Genomic DNA, 20,371 nt, shown 5'->3' on the forward strand with positions numbered 1-20,371 from the left:
AACACCTTTACTGTTGTAACCAATACGCAGAAGGCCTTCTTCGTACAGCCTTCATGCGAACCATCAGTGCCAGCATATCTTAAAGCATACCTAAAAATCCCTCTTAGTGGATCTATATCGAGCAAAGTTTATCCTTCAAGGCATGGTCTTTTACTGATGAACATGATTCTCTTACCTGCCCATAATCTGCCTCTGAGGACATCTGCCCATGCCAACGTTACCCATCCTTATAGCACCCTGTGCCTCCCCAGCTGTCTGTGATGGCTGGACCAGTTTGTGGGTTCTGGCTTTTTCCAGCTAAAGGCTGGAGGTTTTAGTTCAGAGTCTGTGGGTTCAACACTCACTCTGGATACTGGTTAACTAAGAACAAATGAGCAGAGCTCTCAATCCTTTAATTTTTTCTGAGGATCCTCTCCCCTCTATTCTCAAGGATACGGAAGGGTATCCCCTTTTACTAGTTAATAGGATATTAATGTAGTCTTTGACCCCATATCTTCCTTTTATGCTTAACCAAAGTGTTTTCCCTTTGCCCAAAAGTCTTGATAGAATCTTTCTACTCAGAAGAATAAATCTGCAGTTTAGACAAGCAAAAATGTTAACTGCTAAGGAAACAACCATAAATCCTTTTGATCAATGCAGAGAGTAGTACAGAAAATATACTCCTTTGAAAAAAATGCTTTTAAAACAATTCATGCTAATAATTACTTTATTGCTGAAGTTTTCAGAAATCAATTATATAATCCAAATAGTGAATTTTAAACCAAAAACAAAAGCAAAACTTATAATCTAATATTCCTATCATGAAAAAAATCTGGCTTTGAAATAATAATAATAAAAAAAAGAGATAGCTTTGAAATAGTAAGACAGAAAAATAGTAACAGAAAGATTCACCAAGAACCTACCCTCTGGTGTGGAAGATTCCTTCCTGCGACTGGAGGGTGGAGCTAGCAAACTGATTGGAGTAGGCTGATGCTCTGGTGAGCGGACTATGGCAGACATGATGATCTGCTGCCTGGCTGTGGCTGGAGTAGATGGATGAGGGTGGTCTGATATTTTCCGATGAGCAGCTATAGACGAGATAAATGCCACTCATTAACATAACCAATATGAAACACTAGTTCATAGCAGTGGTTCTGTGTAACCAGTGGTTACAACCCGCAGAAAAAAGTGTAGCCTTATTGCATCTTCACAGCAGTAGATAAGAATTAAACAACATATGTTACTGCTATAGTGGCATACAATTAAAGGCACGTTTTCAGACTAAAAACGTGCGTCTCCTTCCAGATTCACCTTTTCTGTTAACCCCTACCTTCTTCACGAGCAGATCTGAGTTCAATGCGTGTTTTCTGTAGAGCCTCCTCCAGCTCAGCAGAACGAGCCTTCTCCTTCTCCAGTGCCACTTTCAGCTCATTGTATTGCAGGGGAACCTGTGTGGGTAAAGAAGGGTCCTCTTTCCGCCGACTAAACAGGCCCTAGCAACAGAAACACACAGACAACTCCTAACTCCTAGTAAGAGATGGCTTAAACTAGGCAAAGTGAAACTAGCTAGTGGCAGTCCGGCCAGAGGGCCTAATGGTAATTCTGATATGCGTAAGGATGGATTTTTAGTTCATATTGGCACTGGAGAGAAAATATTGAGATATGGATTAATTTACAGAGGGACGTACATTACCTGTTAGTACTCACACCTTGAGTTTCCGAAAGCATCTAAACAGAGGATCTCAAAATATGTGGTTAAAATTAAAATTACTTAATTCAAAATGACAGAACGGATTATGACAAAGATGCGACACAAGTCACATCGCCTGACTAATCAATTCTATGCTGTAACTACAAGACAACCACTCTAGATACACAGTAAGTTCATACACACATACATACTTACCATTAAAAAAAAAGCATGGTTAAAATTCTGTATTCCTACAGCCTCACTGAGGTGTAGCTACTGGGTTGTAACCTAAGTATTGTAGAAATAACAAAATACCGGAAAAGCCACAAAGAACACATTCTGCCTAGTAAAGTTTGCGTTCAGCAACTCAGAATGCTCTTAAATGAGGACACTTTTGCCTTACACAAAGAAAGATAAAACAGAGTATTATGAATACACAACATGTAACTAATCACAAAACCATCATTTAATTCCATGCCTCTCAAACCTTTTTCACCCACCTTTTTCTTTTTTGCTGGTTGGTCCATCTTTGCCTGCAGGAAATCAATGAGTTTGGTTTGCTGAGAAATAGTGCCCTCCATTTTCACTTTTTCATGGGAATAGAGAACCTGTGAACCACACACACACATAAGATATTTCATCTTAATAGAAGAAACAAACAGATAACTCAATAGCAGAACAGAGCTAAAACATAGTATAAGGCACAGTAGATCACATCCTAAAACCCCACAGGGAGTGGAGTTTTAGGATGGGGAGCACAGAGTCCTGCCACTGTTTCCTCACCCTCACCTGAATGTTTTCCAGCTGATATTCCAGGTCACTTCTTTCAGTCTTCAGAAGATCTGCTCGATCTAGAGCCTCTTGCAGACCTTGAGTTAGGCGGAAGATGTGATTCTTTTGCAGATCCATTTGCTGCTGCAGCTTTGCCTGCTGTTAACAGGAAAACAAAGGCCAGTGTTTTGGTTTGGTTGTTTGCTTGCTTTTAAATAAAAGCTATTAAAATGTTATCACTCCTTGTAAAATAAGCATCATTGCAGAACTTAAAAGTAAACAGATAATTCTTTAAAAGCTGGAAAATTACAATATTCTAGAAGTCTTCCTTCCTTTCAGAACACGTTATGACTAAACAAGCATTTCTATGTAGTGTATTTATATTAATCTGTAGCAACACCATTTCTTTCAACTCCAAGTTATTTGCTTTTTTAAAAATTTAAAATCTCATTAATAAGACTGCACATACATGAAGACTTTCTCAATGCCATTTTCTCAGGCTCTCTATACAATCACCAGAAGCCGTCTCAGTACTTTGTAATAACAAAAAAAAAACCAACCCCGAAACCTTTCCTATAAACCAGGATAAACTCCTGCCTCTGTAGTCATATGAGATAAGGAAAATTATATCCAATTCTTTACATCTTTGTCTCCAACAACAGAAAGGGGCACATGATAAACTACTCCTAATTATTTCAGGTTTTATACTTTCTTGATGAGAAAGTCCCTGAGTATAAAAACTATTAACGCTCATATGTTATGAAGCAAGAGCCAAAAATCTTTCACAGTGTTGCATAATGGAGTTCTCAACTCTGGGATAACTTGTCAGTACCCCAAGTACACCAAAAGGCTCTAATTGCCCTGTTTAATTGCTTATAACCACCCTTCCCCTGAAATCCTCCTCTGCAACCTCTTCCCCTACTACGCAGGTCTGGCTGCCTGCATTCAGTGTCTCACAGATATGGTGCAGGTGTGTAACCTTGGATCAGACTTCTGTGAACCAAGCTAAATTATAAAACAAGAGCTGTGAGAAGCCTCACCTGTGGCCTCCACCATGCACCCTCAGCACACTGGCTCCAGAGCTGTTTTTAAGCTATGGTCCTTGCACTTGGTCTGGTCAGAGCTATGTTGTAAGAATGCTGTAAGAATGCTTGGGCACAGACCTTGCCTTGCGGACCGGTCTTAGGATGTGCCTCATCACTACAGGCTTCTGTGGTGATAACTGGGCTGCTGGCTGAACCTGACTGCCTTCACCAAACCTGCTCTGCTCTTCTTATTCAGGTACTGTGGGGCTGTGCCCACTGGCTGCAAGGTCCCTGTCCTTGCCTGACTTGCTGTCACTCTTGGCTCCCAGCTCACCTTCCCTTGAGGAGCAGTTCACTTTTACTGCTCCCAGACATGGCCGCACACTTTGCAATGTTTTAAGTAAAAACAAAACCTCCAACTTTATTAATCTCCCCAGTTATATAGAAGGATGGATGTGTAACACTGCTAATCACACAACGTCATCCCCCCCCCCAAAAGGTGGAACATTCTTCTGAAGTTATAACATGAATTTCCAAGGTTACCTCCTCCAGAAGCCTCTGCTTGAGCTCCCTTTCTGTCTCAAGCTTCTGTTGTAAACTGCGTGCATTCATCTCCAACATAGCATGCTTCTTCTCCAGGTCATTGAGCTAAGCAGGTGGGATAGATGGTCAGAATAACACAGAACACTAATAAATATAGCATTCCACAACTTCACCAAGCACACGCTAAAGAAAAATGATACAATTATCCTTTACTTACTGTGAGGGGGGAAAACCAACCAAACAACATTTTGGTATGCCATTGCTCAAATGCATATATCAAGTTCTTTAAGGACTTCATTGTACACTCCAGGCACTATAGGCTGCTTTCTGCTTTAGTCTTTTTCAAAAGGAAATCCGAGGTCTTTGGCTATGACCTCCAGTCTTTTTAATTGGCTCTAACATCTTGAAAAAGCTGCTCAAGACTACATTTCTACAAGTAATATCTCTAGAAAACTGTCTCATCCAATTATGAAAGTCTAGGGTTGAAAGTTACTTACCTTATCAGAAAGGCTCTCAGCTTTGAGTTTTTGTTCCTTTAGTGCTTGCTGGAGGGCTAGAATCTCTGCCTTGTGTTCTTTGACAGCTAGTTCTACCACCTGGCGAGATTCAGTAATACGCTGATCTGCTCTCACTCTGTATTAAAATGGAAAATAATGTTACCTAACTCTTTTCTGGCCTTGACCTCTTCCTAGCATGCAGTAGCATCAATAACTCTTTCAGAGGTTTGCCTCAAATTCAAGATGTTACTTTACAAAGCCAGACTGTTTGCTGCAACACTTTTATATTATATAACCCTGTTCCTGACCCTGCTAGAACTACAGCCTGAAAATTTCAAGACCCCACAGGAACAGTTAGGAGCAAAGACTATTTTTCCATATAATAAAGTAAAAGATAATACATCAAGACATTTTATAAATTACAATGATAAATACCACTCCCCACGAATCACTTGCAAAGAAACAAAAGGAACAATATCACTGGTGAATGACTATTAACTAATAAACCATTTTTAGAACTACCTCACAAGAATTTATATTTAGTTCCAACTCCCATATCCTTTTCTAAATATAATTTTTGTACTAGCTTCTATAGAGCATTTTCATGAAAGTTAATAAAAGGAGGAGGAGGGGGGAGAGACCTGCTCTGTTTCTCAGTATCCAGCATCCTCTGCAACTCTCTAACTCGACATTCAAACTGGGACTTCTCATCGCCTAGAACACTTCTCCATGCTTCCCACTGACGCTCTTTCTCCAGGAGTTCATCATTCAGGGCCTCCAAGTCCATTACTTGCTCTTCCAGCATTGTACATGTTGTCTTCAAGGCCTCCATAGTCTAAAAATAAACCCTCCTATCAATTCTCACATCCCACATCAAGCATGCACTTTAAGCTTCAGCCTTACCGTTTAAATTACAGTACATGCAAATTGGCAGCAAACATAAGCTGGTAAATCACAACCCATTTATTTCAAGGCTTCCATACATTCACTTGCGGTTGCCGTTAATGTCAGTTCTTTCTCATTATTAAGATTTTGAAGCTTCCAGGGTCACAATATTAAAATGAATAATTCTAAGTTACAGTATCTTCAGAGTGCAAAATGTCTAAATAAAATTGCATAAAAATACAATGGGAAATACCAAAAATTTCCATTCACTCAACTGCTCTGGGAAGGAAGGCTTAAACAATAAATGGTTTAAGCCATTGCCGCTGGAAGCATAGTTATTCCTTATAGGTTTCCAGATTTAAAATATTTTTTTGCCTTTCAGAAAATTATCTAGCTATCACAAAAAGATTGTGATCCAGACTTATAAATCCTTACTTGTTTCTGACTGGTAAGCTGCATCTCCCTCTCTGTGATCTCCCGACGGAGATGGTCAACTTCACTTCGCAACTGGACAACCTCGTCATTGGCCCCTGAGGCCTCATCAAGTTGTTTGGACAGGAAAAAATTCTGATTGTTCAGTTCTGCATTGTCTTCACTGAGCTGGTTCAGCTGCTCTTCCAAATCCGTAATGACCTAGAAAGAAAAATAAATTAAATTACATGTCAGCGAGTACAGTTTTTTTGAAAAAAGTGTTCTTCTCTCACAGAACCATTTATTGCCAAGCAAGGAGACAACCTGGCTTTTTTATTTTTTCAAATTTAAACAAAAGCAACATTCTAATGGTAGATTTTATGCACAGGAGTGTACTTTGATTAGGACTTCGTTTCTTACAGAAGATAGCTTTTTTTGAAAAAAACTTGGTTTAGAGTATAACTATGCTGCAATGCAATTTACTATTTGAGAGAGAACTGTCACATCTAAAGCACTGGATAGGGAGTCAGGAGTTCTGGTTGTATCCTTGGATCTGCTGCTGACTTACAGTGTGCCTTTGCCAAGGCACTTAACCTTTTTTGCCTCTATTTCCCTGTAAGTGAAATGAGGCTAACACCTCTCAGAGAGGCTTTCAAAGCGTGATATTTAAGAAAACTGAACAAGAGGTGCAATGGAGGCAGTACAATCTGATGAATCTGCCTAGCAATTGTTTATATTACTATATGTAACACTGCATGTAACCAGGAAAAGCAGAAAAAATTTAAGAAATATATTCTATAAGTTAACAGTATTATGGATGGCAGCACAGGATATATGATGAAAAAAAAGTGTGGCAGCACAACAAACTAACAGAAAATCAGTGAAAAGGAAAAATTCAACAAGGACAATAGCCTTGCCTTTAATGAATTGGAAGCGTCCATTTGTTTAATCAGAATAGCATTATACTGTACACTTTAAACCACATTCCCCTTCAATTTAAAGAAAAATATGAACAACAGTGGGCCATTTTCACAGCCCCATTTGATTTTTGTGAATGAAAGGCCATGAACACTGGGTGGATGAATACCTGTACCTCCTCCTAACTCAAAAATAACATCATCACAACAGAAGAGAAAGGAACCTCAGCATAATCTTGAAATCAGCTTAATAAAAATTTCAGAAACTGGAGAGCTCTATACAATTCATATTCAACTCTTACAAATATGTACTACAGGCATTTTTTCCTAGATGTCAAAGAAAAGTGAATAAGATACTTCATTAAGATACTTCATTAAACGGGGAAAATTAAAATCCCAGAGCACAGTTGGCCACACATTTAAATTTGAAATGTTCCAATTTCTTACACAAGCCAAGGACTTAAATATCTAAAGCAGTAGAGCATAAAGCATACAGCTTTTCTCAGCTATCTGGAAAGATGACAACCATTTCTTTTTGAAGAATCGGTAGCACATATATTGGCAGCCTTTTACCATGCCTCTCCTAGATCTAAGTATTTGATTTTTAAACTGTCAGCAGAAAAAGTCCAACTGACATTACTCCCTTCTGGGTGAAGGGGAGCTCCTCCTACCCATATGTTTAGGGCCAAATCAAAATGATTCATACTCTAAACCACAACATTTCTAATGAAAATCTGATCGTGTGGTTGTTTCTTGAGCACTTTTACTGCCTTATTCAAAATACATTTTTTTCTGTATTGGATGCATCAAGTTTTCAAAGGCGGCAGACTGTATCATAAGGATGTGTTAGTGTCTATATTGCTGTAGGGATAAGAACTTAGAAATCTAATTATACAAAGAAAAAGGAACAAAAGAATGTTTGTTTTTACAGTGGTTTACCTGCCATTCTTACAAGTAACATCTGAGATTTCTACTAACTGCCAGATAGGATAATCTCTCTTTTTGTTCTACGGGTTTTTATTTTTATGTTTAACTACACCACGTATCTAAGCAGTTTTAAGATATTTTATACATCTATGGTTTCTTCCACATATATTTTATACATTAGTACAAGTACTTTCTAGAAAAATTATTAAACTAGTTTTGAAATACAAGAAAGCAAAGATGGGGGAAACACAAAATTGATACGGTGACATGCAGAGTTAATATGTCAAACTACTTATTTAGTTTTTTAAAACTGGCTGCATTTCAAGTTGATTTCATCCCTTAAGGGCTGGAAGTTAAACTCCCATTCGCCTTTATCCTATGTTCTGAGATTTTTTACTTCTTTCCCTGAATATAACTAAAATTAAACCAGACCATTTTAATTTCACTGTTACATTTTATCTAGTAGGATATTTCTGGAAAACTTAAGACAAATAACAAAGCAGTTAAGAAAGAAGGGTTCCAGAAGCGATGTGATCTCCTTTCTTGAATATTTTCCTAATAGTATATTTATTGAGAATTCCAAAATGGCTTGGCTTAAATTCCAAATATATTATAACCTATATAATGTAATCTATGTAGATTGATAGACTTTTATTTTTTTAAAGCGAGAAAATTTGTTCTTCTTAGTACAATTTGCCTTTTTTGATGGGGAAAGGGGAAATTTGTTGACAAATCCAATTTTTAAAAGCTATCTGCAGCTATGTATACCCCAACAGGGTTACAGAGTTTATAAATACTATAAAGCCTAAATAGTAAAGGGTAATACTGACACAGGAAAATGGGACAGGATGTGGTATAAATGCCTGTCCTGGGAACCAAGAAGAAAGAAAACACAGATCAAAAAACCACATTTGATAGGAAATGTTGTCTTAGGCATACATACATACATACAACCTATGCCAGAATCCTCTACCTGAAAAGAGTTAACAGCTTTAGGTATTTTTCTTTTCAGTTAAGGAAATCCCCAGGCAAAAAAACCCAAAATAAACCAACAACCAAGCCTGAGCTATTCTGGAGTTAAATTCATAGGAACATTAAAGGGAAGTCTGTAAGAAAACACTATTATATCCTTTAGAAACCCATAATATAATTACAAAAATCTTCTCATTTAAAGTTTATAAAACAACCGAACACTTGAAAGCACGGGAAAGCAACTCTAGACAATCTAGGCAGCCTTATCTGTGCCACTGTATTATTACTCACAGAGCAACTGAAACTTTCTCTTCAATCTATGCACATCTTCATCACAACTAATCCACAAAATAGAGATATAGTCTAACTACACCATGCTAATCTTGGGAGATGGTTCTCTACATGCCACATCTAAGCGCACAACTGATACAGAAGACTGTATCTCATTTTTCAATATTACAGAGCAACCCAAGCATAACAGCTTTTCAGCAAAAGTGACCATATTCAGCACAATTCCCTCCCCATTGCATAGTTTCAGAAAAGCAAAGTGTTTCTCTATTGTGAGATTGTGCAGGTTCCCAGCTATTATACCTGGCCCTACAAACTTCTCCAGACATGGATCACAAATTAAATATCATAGCAACAAGTAGTTCAGGGCCATGATAATTAGGTTTGCATATCAGACACAATGTACAAAATCTAATCCATATGCTCCACGTATCAAAATAACAGGCAAAATAATGAGGGAAAGGAGAAAAGGAAGCAGTTTTATAATACTACTAACTGCAGCTTGCAAACTTCTCCATAACCTTATTCCTTCATGAAGACATCTCAGTTCTCAGATGCCACCAACAAACATGCAGGAAAATCCTCGGACACAGCACAGTTAACTGTTTCAGGACGCTATCAGCAGCCTGTTATTTGGAGTTTAATATAATTTTTCATACAACCTTAATTCAGAACTTCCACACTAATGCATAGTTTTACTCTATCCATTTCCACTCCTCCCCACCCCAACTAATCTTTACTAGAAAGCTAGCTGTCAGAAGTAAATAAGAAAAAAGGAAAAGCTATCTCTCAGCCCCAAATTATTGTCAGGAGGAAGCCAGAGCAGGCATCAGACTCACTTCGTCTTAACCTGCTCACATTTGGATCCGAGACACAAAGCTTTTCTAGTGGAGAAATACCAACCATTGTAATGGACAATACCAAGCCTCTTAATGAACACAGCTGCAGATAGATACCAGTCTTGTATTTCTACCTGTTTGATCGATATATAACAATGAACTCCTCACTTCTCACTTTCTTCCCCTTTCCATAGTCAGACAACATCTGTGACTTGAAACATACCTTGCACAGAGATCTCAGTCTCCAAAAACTCATCATGGCTTAGCTTGAGCTACATTGCTCTCGTTAGTAGCTGCAGAGTAGTAGTACATTGCACAGTCTGCATTCCTCTCTTTCCCACACCAACCCGTTATTAAAACATAGCGTCTCCTGTACTCCTGCATCCTAGTTCCCAGAAGACGAGCTGCCTCTACCAACCATGAGCCTCATCCTCAAATCATGATGAAGGTGAAGGTCCCATTAGCCTCTTTCACAGCAACCTCATCAACACCCTAGAAGTCTCTGTCTTTTTGTCAGGCTACAAAAACTACAAAGCTCCATTTTTGCCTGTAGTTGGCATCTGCCATCACATTTTCTGTGAAATGAGAATCAGGAATAAACCCTCCCACCCAATGGCCAATTTTTTTTTTTGTTGTTTGTTTGTTTTTTGTTTTTTTGTTTTTTTTACAAATTTAACAGAGCCACATAAAGTTTTTGCCTGGGTATTAGCCTTGTTACAGTGGGCAAGATCCCTTTACTCTGAAACATAATTTAGCATCAAAGTATAAAACATCTTTAGACATAATTTTGGAGGTTCTCAAGAACTCAGATTATTCTTGTATGCCAACTCATTGAGCCAAGGTGGAATCAGGATCTTAAACCGAAGTCAGCAGGACTTTATGCACGACTAAAATTATACATGTGCCTAACAGGCTTGCAGATTTAATGCCTCAATATCCAATCTCATAGACAAGTGCAGAATCAAGCCTGTTAATTCTTAAGACCGGAACACAAGATGATGACAAAAGAACCTGAAGGAGGGGAGATAAACCTTGTTTTACTGGAGAAATCTTGAATAAATGGAAATGCAATATTCAATTAGTATTAAGAAATGCCACTCTGCTTGCTAGAGTAAAAAAAGCAACAGCTTGTACCTGAAAGAAACTAGAAGATTCAGATGGTGGTTCCCTAGAATAGCAATAGTATTTTACTAAGCTGAGTGTAAATACTTTATAGGATTCTTTTCTTCTAAATATTTATAGACTTTACCATACCACCTGCTTACTGAGTGTTTTCTTTTTGGAACAATTCTACTATTATTTAGATAACTTAGTTGCATTTTTAACTTCAAATGTGTTGATGATCCAACAACAAGCCATAATTAAGAGGCAGTTGGAAACAACTGACAAATACGTAAATTTTCCTATTTAAGAAAATGCCTTTTATTTCTAGACCTTCTTTTGATTGCCTAGAAAATATTTTTAACACTCAAATCATATTTTTGATAGAATAGTTCTTTAAGTGTAGGGAACTAGTCCTTCTCCCTCAACAGATTTGCTGGATGAGCTATCATTTTGAGAAGGTTATGATAAAATATTGTTCTTCATGTGTGCCCACATGCATCTGTCTGTGTGTGTGTGTGTGTGTGTGTGTGTCATTTCTTGCACAACAGAGAAAGCAAAAGCTAGCATTTTCTTTTTGGCCCCCATAGTAAGAGAGAGATGTCACAAGATGAAACAATGCAGAGCTATCAGAGCAACTGAATATAAATTCACAAACAAGGCAGAAATTATGTCCAACAACATAGCAATGGTCTCTATGTATGCACCCCAAAACACAGCAAATTTAAAATGAACATATAGGAGAACCTAAAAAATGTCTACTTGGTCAGAGACCTCAGCAAAAGGAGGAACAAGAGTGCAATGAGGGTACAGGGAAAGCAGACACATATTTGAGGTGTAAGCCTTCTCTACAATTAGAAGCTGTGACCTTTGTGAAGCTACAGAAACAGAAGAAATACCAAAAGAAAGTAGATTAAGTATTTTTATTTAGCTTTTGAGTACTACAAAAGTACTGAAGTAATTCAATCTTTCAATTTTTTTCCCTGTCTAATCTTATTTTCATAATTCTTATGCTGGTTTGTATTTCTCAGTAAGATTAAATAAAAAATAATTCCATACCAAAGTTTGCCAGACTAGTTCAAGGAGTTTGTTTCAGCTTAAAAAGGGTATCTTTTGAAAACTTGCTAAAAGAATAAACCCACTCATTATCATGCTGCATAAGTAGCAGGATATTACAGTTATTCCCTTGAAGTGTTATCTTATTTTAAAAGGACTATAAATTCTAATCACCTTCAAGTAGAATCACATGGTCACCAAAAAGCAAAGCCTGCATCATACTGGTCACAATCACATAAAAATGAGGTTGAAACGTCTTGTGAAGGCACCATAATAAATGTTCCCTGATCCCTCACTGTCAACAGAGGATTGTTCTATATTTTCTCTCAGTGCTCCTCGGTACAGGATGGACAGCTAGAACTACTCGTAACACAGAACAAGAAAGTTTATATCCATGGTTAATTAAATTATATGTGCATTCTCCTGGGCTGGAAAGAGAATGTATGAAGAGCATGTATTATTCATTTAGGAACTATTTAACTAATTTCTTATTGATGAGGATGTCTGATTCCACTTATCCCACTGAAGGGCCTTACAATGCACAACACTTTTAGAAATCTTTTTATGCAGAACCTTTGAAGCTCTCAACATTCTTGATATGTTACGGGTCACTCTTCACTGCTGGAGATTGTTCCCCACACTTACAGAGCCAAGGTGTTACTAGATAATGAGTTACAACCACTGAAATGCAGCCTATCATGCAATCAAAAGTAGTTACAGATTTTCCACAACTGGTTTTTGCCTGCATGGAGATCACAGAAGCATTTTCATAGAAAGCTGTCATTCTGTATGAAGGGCAAGATAGAACAAAAGAAGATAGCTATGGATGTAAGATACATGATAGCACATATGGAGCTAGAGGATCAATCTAAGTAAACAAAGAAGGGAGCAAAAATTAAAGTTTCTTGTGCAGGATTTCTTTTAGATAGGGGTTAACACACTTTGGTAAGCTCTACTTCCTCACTTCTTCATATCAGTATATTCTATGAACAGAATAGAAGAATCCCCTTGCTTAGTGATAAAGAGCAACTGAGGAAAACAGAGTAACTCTCACCCTGAAAAGATATTTTTGAAAGATGAAAACTTGTGCATTAGATAGTCCTACAGCATGAAAAATCAAGTTTGAGGAAATCAGTGGAAGTAGGGAAACAATCAAGATTAAAAAAACCCAGCAGTTAAACCCTGCTTACAGGGTGGGGTAAGGAGAAAAAGCCTAGAAAGATCAGCAATCAATGCTGACCCAGAGGACTGTGGTCCTTTTGTAATTCATGTCATTGGAAGACAGATGCTCTCCATCAAGCATCGTAAGTCTGAAGGCAGTGTTAATCTGCAAGAATCCCTATTGATTGATAAACCCTTGGACATCTGTCCTGGATTGATGAAATTAATCTAAAAACATGTCAAAAGATCTCAAGCAACAGAAGGTGCAAATTAAGATCCTAGAGTCCTCTTTGATCTTTGAGTCGATGACTATATGTCAATGTATCATTTGGAACCATAACACTTCTTGCCTCTTCAAACAGTGTTAAAGTCCTCCTTAAAACCCAGAGCTGGATGAAGGCTCTTCCACTCTGGCCTAGATCTACAACGCAGCTCAGGATTTGGACAGGTAGATCTTTTCTTCTTGTGAGCAGAAAAGATCTTCACCTACAATCATTTTTGCAGCTGCTACACCATTCTTATTAGCTGCACTGCAATGAGATATTTTAATTTACTTTCTTCTCCAAAAAGAAGAATAGTGTCAATTTCATGATCAGACTAAAACCTCAAAATTGAGGTCTACCTGAAACCTCACAGAAATCAAATCCAATCCATCTGGGTCCTGCTAACACCTTGAATCCAGAAGTCCACATTAGGAACTAGTATCATCAAGGATTAAATAAGTAAATTGTTTTTTTCCTCATCCTTAATTTCAAAATAATTCAACGATCTGTATTTAATACTCACTGTGCAGCTATTACGAAGGGCTTCAAATTTACGCTGGATTTCATCTCTATGTGCCTAAAGGAGGTAAGAAGTTAATCATCAATTTTTCATACATTAGAATTCGAATCCAACAGCTGTTGCTAAACAAACTGCAGAACAACCTACCAGCAAGCAAAGTTTGGAAGGCAGATGCTGCAGGCTACGAAAGCACTCTGTAGTGGCAAAGAACTGATTAACAAAAGTCACATCCTACTTAATCAAAACACACGCTCCCAATTCTGAACTACTTCAGAAAAATGTACAAACTCAAGAACTGAATTACATAAAAGGTTCCATCTGAAGTGGTCACTGGAAGACATGTCAATTCCATGTTAAGTTTGTACATTTTTGACATTCAAATCTGAGTTGGTTTTACTTCCATATCCAGATTGGTATTTTATATGAAATAAATACTGCATACAATTTAACACTTGCAAAGAAAAACTATAATGAAGTCTTATGCAAGCTACCCCAAACAGCTCTGCTAATCTACCTGAATCCTACCACAAAGTACCATTTAATCCTGAGCCTCTCTAAAAGGAGTGATGAAACATAACAATCAATTCTTTGGAAGACAGCATCCAAAGTACAGAAAACTGCAAACACTTATTTTAAAGAATGCAGTATTGCATGCACCATTTTACCTCCTAATTTACAAGCAAAGCATGACAAAGCAAAAAGTTCTTGTTTCAGCCTCCTGGCCTCTCTCAAAATTCATCAAAACTGATTTAACAAGTGTCTAATGTCATATGCTATCAGAAAACTTAACAAATGAAAGGTTAGTGCACTAGCACATCCAGCCACCTTTCTTCATTCAGAACATTTTTCTTAGAGCCAAGAGACTAAACAGGAAATAACTGTTCAGCAGAAGTCAAATATGAGAGCTAGAAAGCTATCTTACCACAACAGGCAACGTGAGAAATAAAAAAAGTATATTAAAAAATCCATAACAGAAATACTCCCAAGCCCATCGAACTGGACTATCTTACAACAGCTGGTCCATTTTGCCAAATTAACTGAAGCAATAACTGAGTGAACACAGGTCATAAATACTCATCTGTTTCACTGGTGGTGTAGGGTAAAGATATCAAGCACATCGCCATCCCATTGGCAGTGATATTAGTTGTCACGCAAAGCTTTCAGCTAGGAGGGGACCGCCTCAGTTTTGAGCAAAAAAGAAACTGATGCCATGGTCTATTCAGTTATTCTTAAGCCTTGATGTTGCTGCTGTACTTTCCCAGCATGTACCCGCTTTAGAACAACTCTGAGTGAACGTTCTCCCTTCATCTACCCAAAGCATCAACATAATTCAAGCACCTATCTCAGCTGAGCCCACCATCCCTTTCAAAAAATAGCAATGGCAGAAATATTCGGAATAGTTCTTTGATCAAATGCCACTGGAGCAAGAGAATGCACATTTTCTACACTTCAAAATAACTGGATTTGAAGGTCATTAAAGACTGCTGCTCAGTGGGGGTTAGCTGGCATCCAAAGTAGCAGGTCATATACTTCTCCATTCTCTCCCCCCACAGCCCTGGGAATCTTTTATGAAGGAAACATTTCTTAGAATCAAGCAGTTTGAAAGCATCTTTTTGTACTCTAGTGACAGCAACCAGCACCATATAATTTAGAATTCCATTTACTGGGGGGGAGGAGGGGAGGGGGGAACTGAACTTTATTTTTTCCTTTCACACACCTCACCAGAGACTGCAAGACACACTTGACAATTTTTAATGAAATAAGCATTGGAATAAAATTAGGGTACTAACAACACTATTTCCCTCGGAAATTGTTTGAGTTTTCTTCCCAAATAAGTATCCTGAAAGCAGGATAACTGGTAGAAAAAAAAATAAAAATCATCAAAACATTTATGATCATCAAGTACTTTCAAGCTCACGAGATATTATTTAAATAAGTAAATCACAGAGTAAAATGCCTAACAATAACAATTTCATATGCAACTTTCACCTCATCACAAAAGTAATAATGCTCTTACAAACAATCAGTTTTGGCAGCAATGAACCACTACTAGGAAGCACTCATATGGTTAAAGATAATAAGACAGACACAATTTAACATTTTAGCCATTCCTGCCCCTATCAACGCAAGGCACTATTCATATCCTGTTCTGAAAATTAAAAGTTAAATAGTATAAATTCCTTTTAACCTCTTTATGAAACATGCGCCTACATAATTCTAATCTGGATATATAGCTCATAGTATGAAGTTTAGGGCTCACCGTGAGAGCTTGAATCTCTTCCTCTGCCTCAGCTGTAGTCTCCTCTAGTTCAGTTTTGGCTTCGCGGAGCTGATTCTCCAGGGCTGTCCGTGCAGCCTGCAGCCCAGTAATTTGAGATTCCCGCTCCTGGAGTGTCAGCTGCAATTCTGTCAACTGCCTTTTGAGTTCCAGCTTTTGTTCTTCATGCTCTAGGCTAACCTGAAGAAAGAAAAAGTAGCATCCAAATATAAGTTACTAACAAAGAAAATCTAAGCAACATAATCTCATTTCAGACCTCACTTTAAGATGCCATTGCCATGTCTATCCCAAAAAATCACATCCTGAAAGATTGCTTAAGTCACTGAGAAGTCAAGGACGCAGCTTTGCCTACTACCTAAATACTACTGGTTTGCTTTGAAAAAGGTTAAAAGCAACCTGGCATTTTAAAACAAGGGCACAAGAATAGTTCGAGCTGTGACTCCAATATTGCTTATCTAAAGTTGATATAAAAAGCATAAAAGTAGAAGTAGTTTATGATGAACTTTCTTCACTGAAATTGAGAATCTTTAAGAATCTTTATTTGAGAACCTTTAGGCATCAATACTAATCTTTATGTGAATGTAAACATTACATACATTTTGCAATTGACTTTCATATTTCATTTTCCCTTCAGATTCTTTTTAAAGAAACCAACCAGATCATCTGGCTCTGGGTTTATTTGAATAGCTTCTGTTGAAGGTTTTCTTGAGGCATACTCAGGGATAAACATGTCATTTCCAGAAATGGCTAAGAAACGAACAAGCAGCAGAACAGATCTCAGTGCTCAAAATCAATTCCAAACCTTAGCACCTTCTTCAGGCTGTCTGCTATCCCAAGCGAATCTGTCTGCTGTGCTGTAGATGCGCGACAAGCCTGCCAGAAATCTTACACTGGTCCCAACCAACTTCCGGTCAAACAAGGACATGTGTTGGTCGTCCAACCCTCTTAACTAAAGGCAAGATTTCAGTCTTAGCTGAAAATTAGTGGAGTGAGACTGGAGAAGGTAAAAGAAGATTGAAGTGGAACCAAACTAGTTGATACAAAACCAAAAATGAAGCACAGCTCACAAATCTTTAAAAATGCGTATTTTCATATTACTGTTAGGTTTCCTTTCCAGAAAACTTCTGAAAAATGTGCATGAAGCAACAGGCCTCCTGTTTTCTTACAGCAACTCTGTTGCGTCCTTTGCTTTCTACTCTGTAGACTCTAAGGCTATGGTTAAGTTTGTCATTGTACATAGCTAAGCTTTTATTCTCTACCCCGTAACCACACTAGCTGGACAACATTATAAGGACACTATACAAAAAACATAAATATGATTTTGAGAAAGCAAGTGATCTAAAAGCTCAGATTCAGTTAGGTCTAAGAATGACAAATCCTTAATACTTACTCTTATCTCCTTCTAATGAGTAATTTTTAATTTTTTTTTTTTTTTTTTTTTTTACTCCTAGGGAAAAAAAGTACTGCTAGACCAAACTAAATTAATACACCTTAAAATACCATTTTTTATGATACACAGAACTACAACAACTTAATTCTAGTTCTCACTATAATACTTAAAAAGGGGTACACTCAAGTAAGTTTGTTTGGAGGGATTAAACCCAAGTTTTCACCTCTCGCAGCCTAGTCTCTAACTCCAGCAGGCGGTTCTTGTCAGTGTGATCTTGGTGACTCATCTTTTCCAATTGTTCTTCTAATTTTCGATTCTGGGCCTCTAACTTTCCAGCTTGGGTTTCCAAGTAGAACTTCTGTTGCCTGAGCTCTGAAATCATCTCCTCTTGGGCTTTCCTGATAGGAGAAAAGCACAAGTGACAAACCCAAAATGTCCTTAACATATGTCCTTTCACTGGGGTGAAGTAAGGAAGAATATACTACAAGTTTCCTGTTAAGTAGAATAGTTAAACTCATAGCTTAAATTCTACATCCCAACTAGAAAAAAAAAAAGTCAATCCTTTATTCCTGCCTGCAAAAGATCCATGTACTAGTGTATTCATCAACATATGTCCAGAGCACTAAAATTCCATATTTGCAAGTTGCACAGAAAAATTAATCTTGTACATGGTAATCTACAACAATATTTAAGCTACAGTTCCTTCTTCTTATTTCACCAATTCCTTGTTTTTCTATACAGGAAAAATAAATGCTAAGAATAGTTGCTTTCACACAATGTATTTCCATGAGATAAGAGAAACCCTATGGTATAGGGTTTGGGGGGGGTAGTGTGTGGTGGATTGTTTTGTTGGGGTTTTTTTAAGTTGTAATGGACTTAGAACTTGACCTACATTGAAGCGAAGCTTTGCTGTTTCTGATCAAAGTCTTAATCTACGAAGTGAACAAAAATAATTACTTGTGCTCACAAGAATTTTGAGAGCTGGCAACAATTAATTATTACCATAAGAATTTGAAATTGATACCCTCATAAAAAAACCCAAACCAAACAAAAAAAGGTCTTTCTACATTATTTACAATTCCTGGAATCATTTTATAATGCATTGGAAAATTCTGCCTCATAGTGTGCTTTCTACTTGTAAGTCTCACAAAGCTCTACATATATTAATGAATTAATATTTTAAGAAGTTCACTGTGAGATAAGCTGTTATTAATCCGATCCCAGAGAAATTATGTGGGTTGCCCAAGATCAAATAGGAAGACTTAAGAAAACTAAAAATAGAACTTAAGTCTTCTGACTCACGTTTCTGTGCATTGCACACAAAACCACCCTTTCACCCTTTCTCTTTTTTCAATTTACCTCTACAGATTATTGCCAGCTAGAACTGTCAAATGGTGTTATTTCACTTCCTACTGTTTACTGGGCTATTTTCTCAGAAACCTGATAATCATTAGTTTCTTCAGATACTGATGGAAGAAAAGCTAGCAGAGTTCCCCTCTCCTCTGAAGGGTTTAATCACTAGTTCTCCTCAGCAAACATGCTCAGATTAGCTGTAGCTTTTGTGGATTCAAAATATAGTCCAACAACAGATTTATACATTCTCATCACCACAATTCACAAAATGAGCACAAATTCATTAGCTATCTGCATGCATAATAAAGCAATTTTCTCTCAAAATGTTGTTAATTCTGTACTATCTTCCACCAATCCTGCAAAATTACATTACTTGACAATATGTCTCTCAATAATCTAAGTGGTATGTTAAAACATTATTATATTTTTTTCTTTTTTTTCCTATGGATCTCCAGTCAAGTGTCCTCCTCTCAGAGGATGCATCTACGTCAGCTAAATTCTTAACACTCAGTTCAGCACCAATGACTATGACACTAGACCTTGCATATGCTTCCCAGGTACATGTTGGGACAATACTTCTGTTTTATTTCAGACTGAAAGTAAGTTATGGCTTTTGCTGCCTCAACACACTTCCTGTGTGATTAACTGAGGTCATCTGGAGGTGTGGAGCAACACAATTAAATTTCTCCATTATTACTGTGAATATTTTTGGCTGCTCAGGCTAAAATAACTTGTCAGATATTTGAAATACAACAAAAATTGGAGCCATTACATATCTGGAGGCATAATCACTGCTGAAAAGGAAATAAAAAAAAGCAACTCTTTGCCAGAATTCATCCTTACTTGATTCTATTCAATATTATAGGTGAATCTATCCAAGCGCTTCCCACAGAGACACTACCTGACATTGCATCCAGCAGTTGACAGACACTGAAAACCTTTCTGCAGTCAGCCAAAGTTGATGAATCTCTTAACTCAGTAAGGGCATATACTACTTTAGCCCTTCCTCGCAGGACATATCAAACAATCCGTGCCTTTTCCTATACTTGAAGTAGAATGCCTTTAAGTCACTTATGAAGTAAAAACATCATTATAATGACAAAGAATCTCAGATAAAATCCAAAGCAAAATAAAGTTCAGGCAGACAAAAAGATCTGACACAGAAGATTTGCTCTGTGTTTAATAAATAAGAATTCACCACAAGAACTATTGTTGATTACACAGTGATTCAAGATGACATTAGATCTTGACCAGTAGTATACCCCAAAAACACTGAACTGACTATTACAGTGGTCATTGATGAGAACTAAAGAGAGGCTGAAGCCGAGAAGGCAAGAGAGATATATGCCAGTTCTATCTGGGTTAGGAAGAAAACAAAATTAATTGAAGCAGCATTCTGAAGCTGGGGTATCTCCTACTTCACATTACTTCTGCCTGTTTCAGTAACAAAATATCTCAGTCTTGCAATCAGCAATTCAAACTCTTGGCTTAAATATCTACTTTTC

The 20,371-nt window shown here is 37.4% G+C and overlaps 1 protein-coding gene across 1 annotated transcript in view; it reads right to left on the reverse strand.

Moving 5' to 3' along the window:
* CIT (citron rho-interacting serine/threonine kinase) overlaps positions 1-20,371 on the reverse strand; it is a 73,761-nt gene that overhangs the window by 13,801 nt on the left and 39,589 nt on the right. Inside the window, exons 22-32 of the mRNA XM_059827950.1 lie at positions 17,737-17,911; positions 16,106-16,303; positions 13,849-13,902; positions 5,826-6,023; positions 5,147-5,340; positions 4,506-4,641; positions 4,009-4,113; positions 2,459-2,599; positions 2,170-2,277; positions 1,310-1,472; positions 903-1,067 (exon numbers count right to left, since the gene is read on the reverse strand). Of these exons, the coding sequence (XP_059683933.1) occupies positions 903-1,067; positions 1,310-1,472; positions 2,170-2,277; positions 2,459-2,599; positions 4,009-4,113; positions 4,506-4,641; positions 5,147-5,340; positions 5,826-6,023; positions 13,849-13,902; positions 16,106-16,303; positions 17,737-17,911 (1,637 nt within the window). The remainder of the gene's footprint in view (positions 1-902; positions 1,068-1,309; positions 1,473-2,169; positions 2,278-2,458; positions 2,600-4,008; positions 4,114-4,505; positions 4,642-5,146; positions 5,341-5,825; positions 6,024-13,848; positions 13,903-16,105; positions 16,304-17,736; positions 17,912-20,371) is intronic.

Source organism: Gavia stellata, chromosome 21 (genome assembly GCF_030936135.1).
Source record: "Gavia stellata isolate bGavSte3 chromosome 21, bGavSte3.hap2, whole genome shotgun sequence".
NCBI classification, from domain to species: domain Eukaryota; kingdom Metazoa; phylum Chordata; class Aves; order Gaviiformes; family Gaviidae; genus Gavia; species Gavia stellata.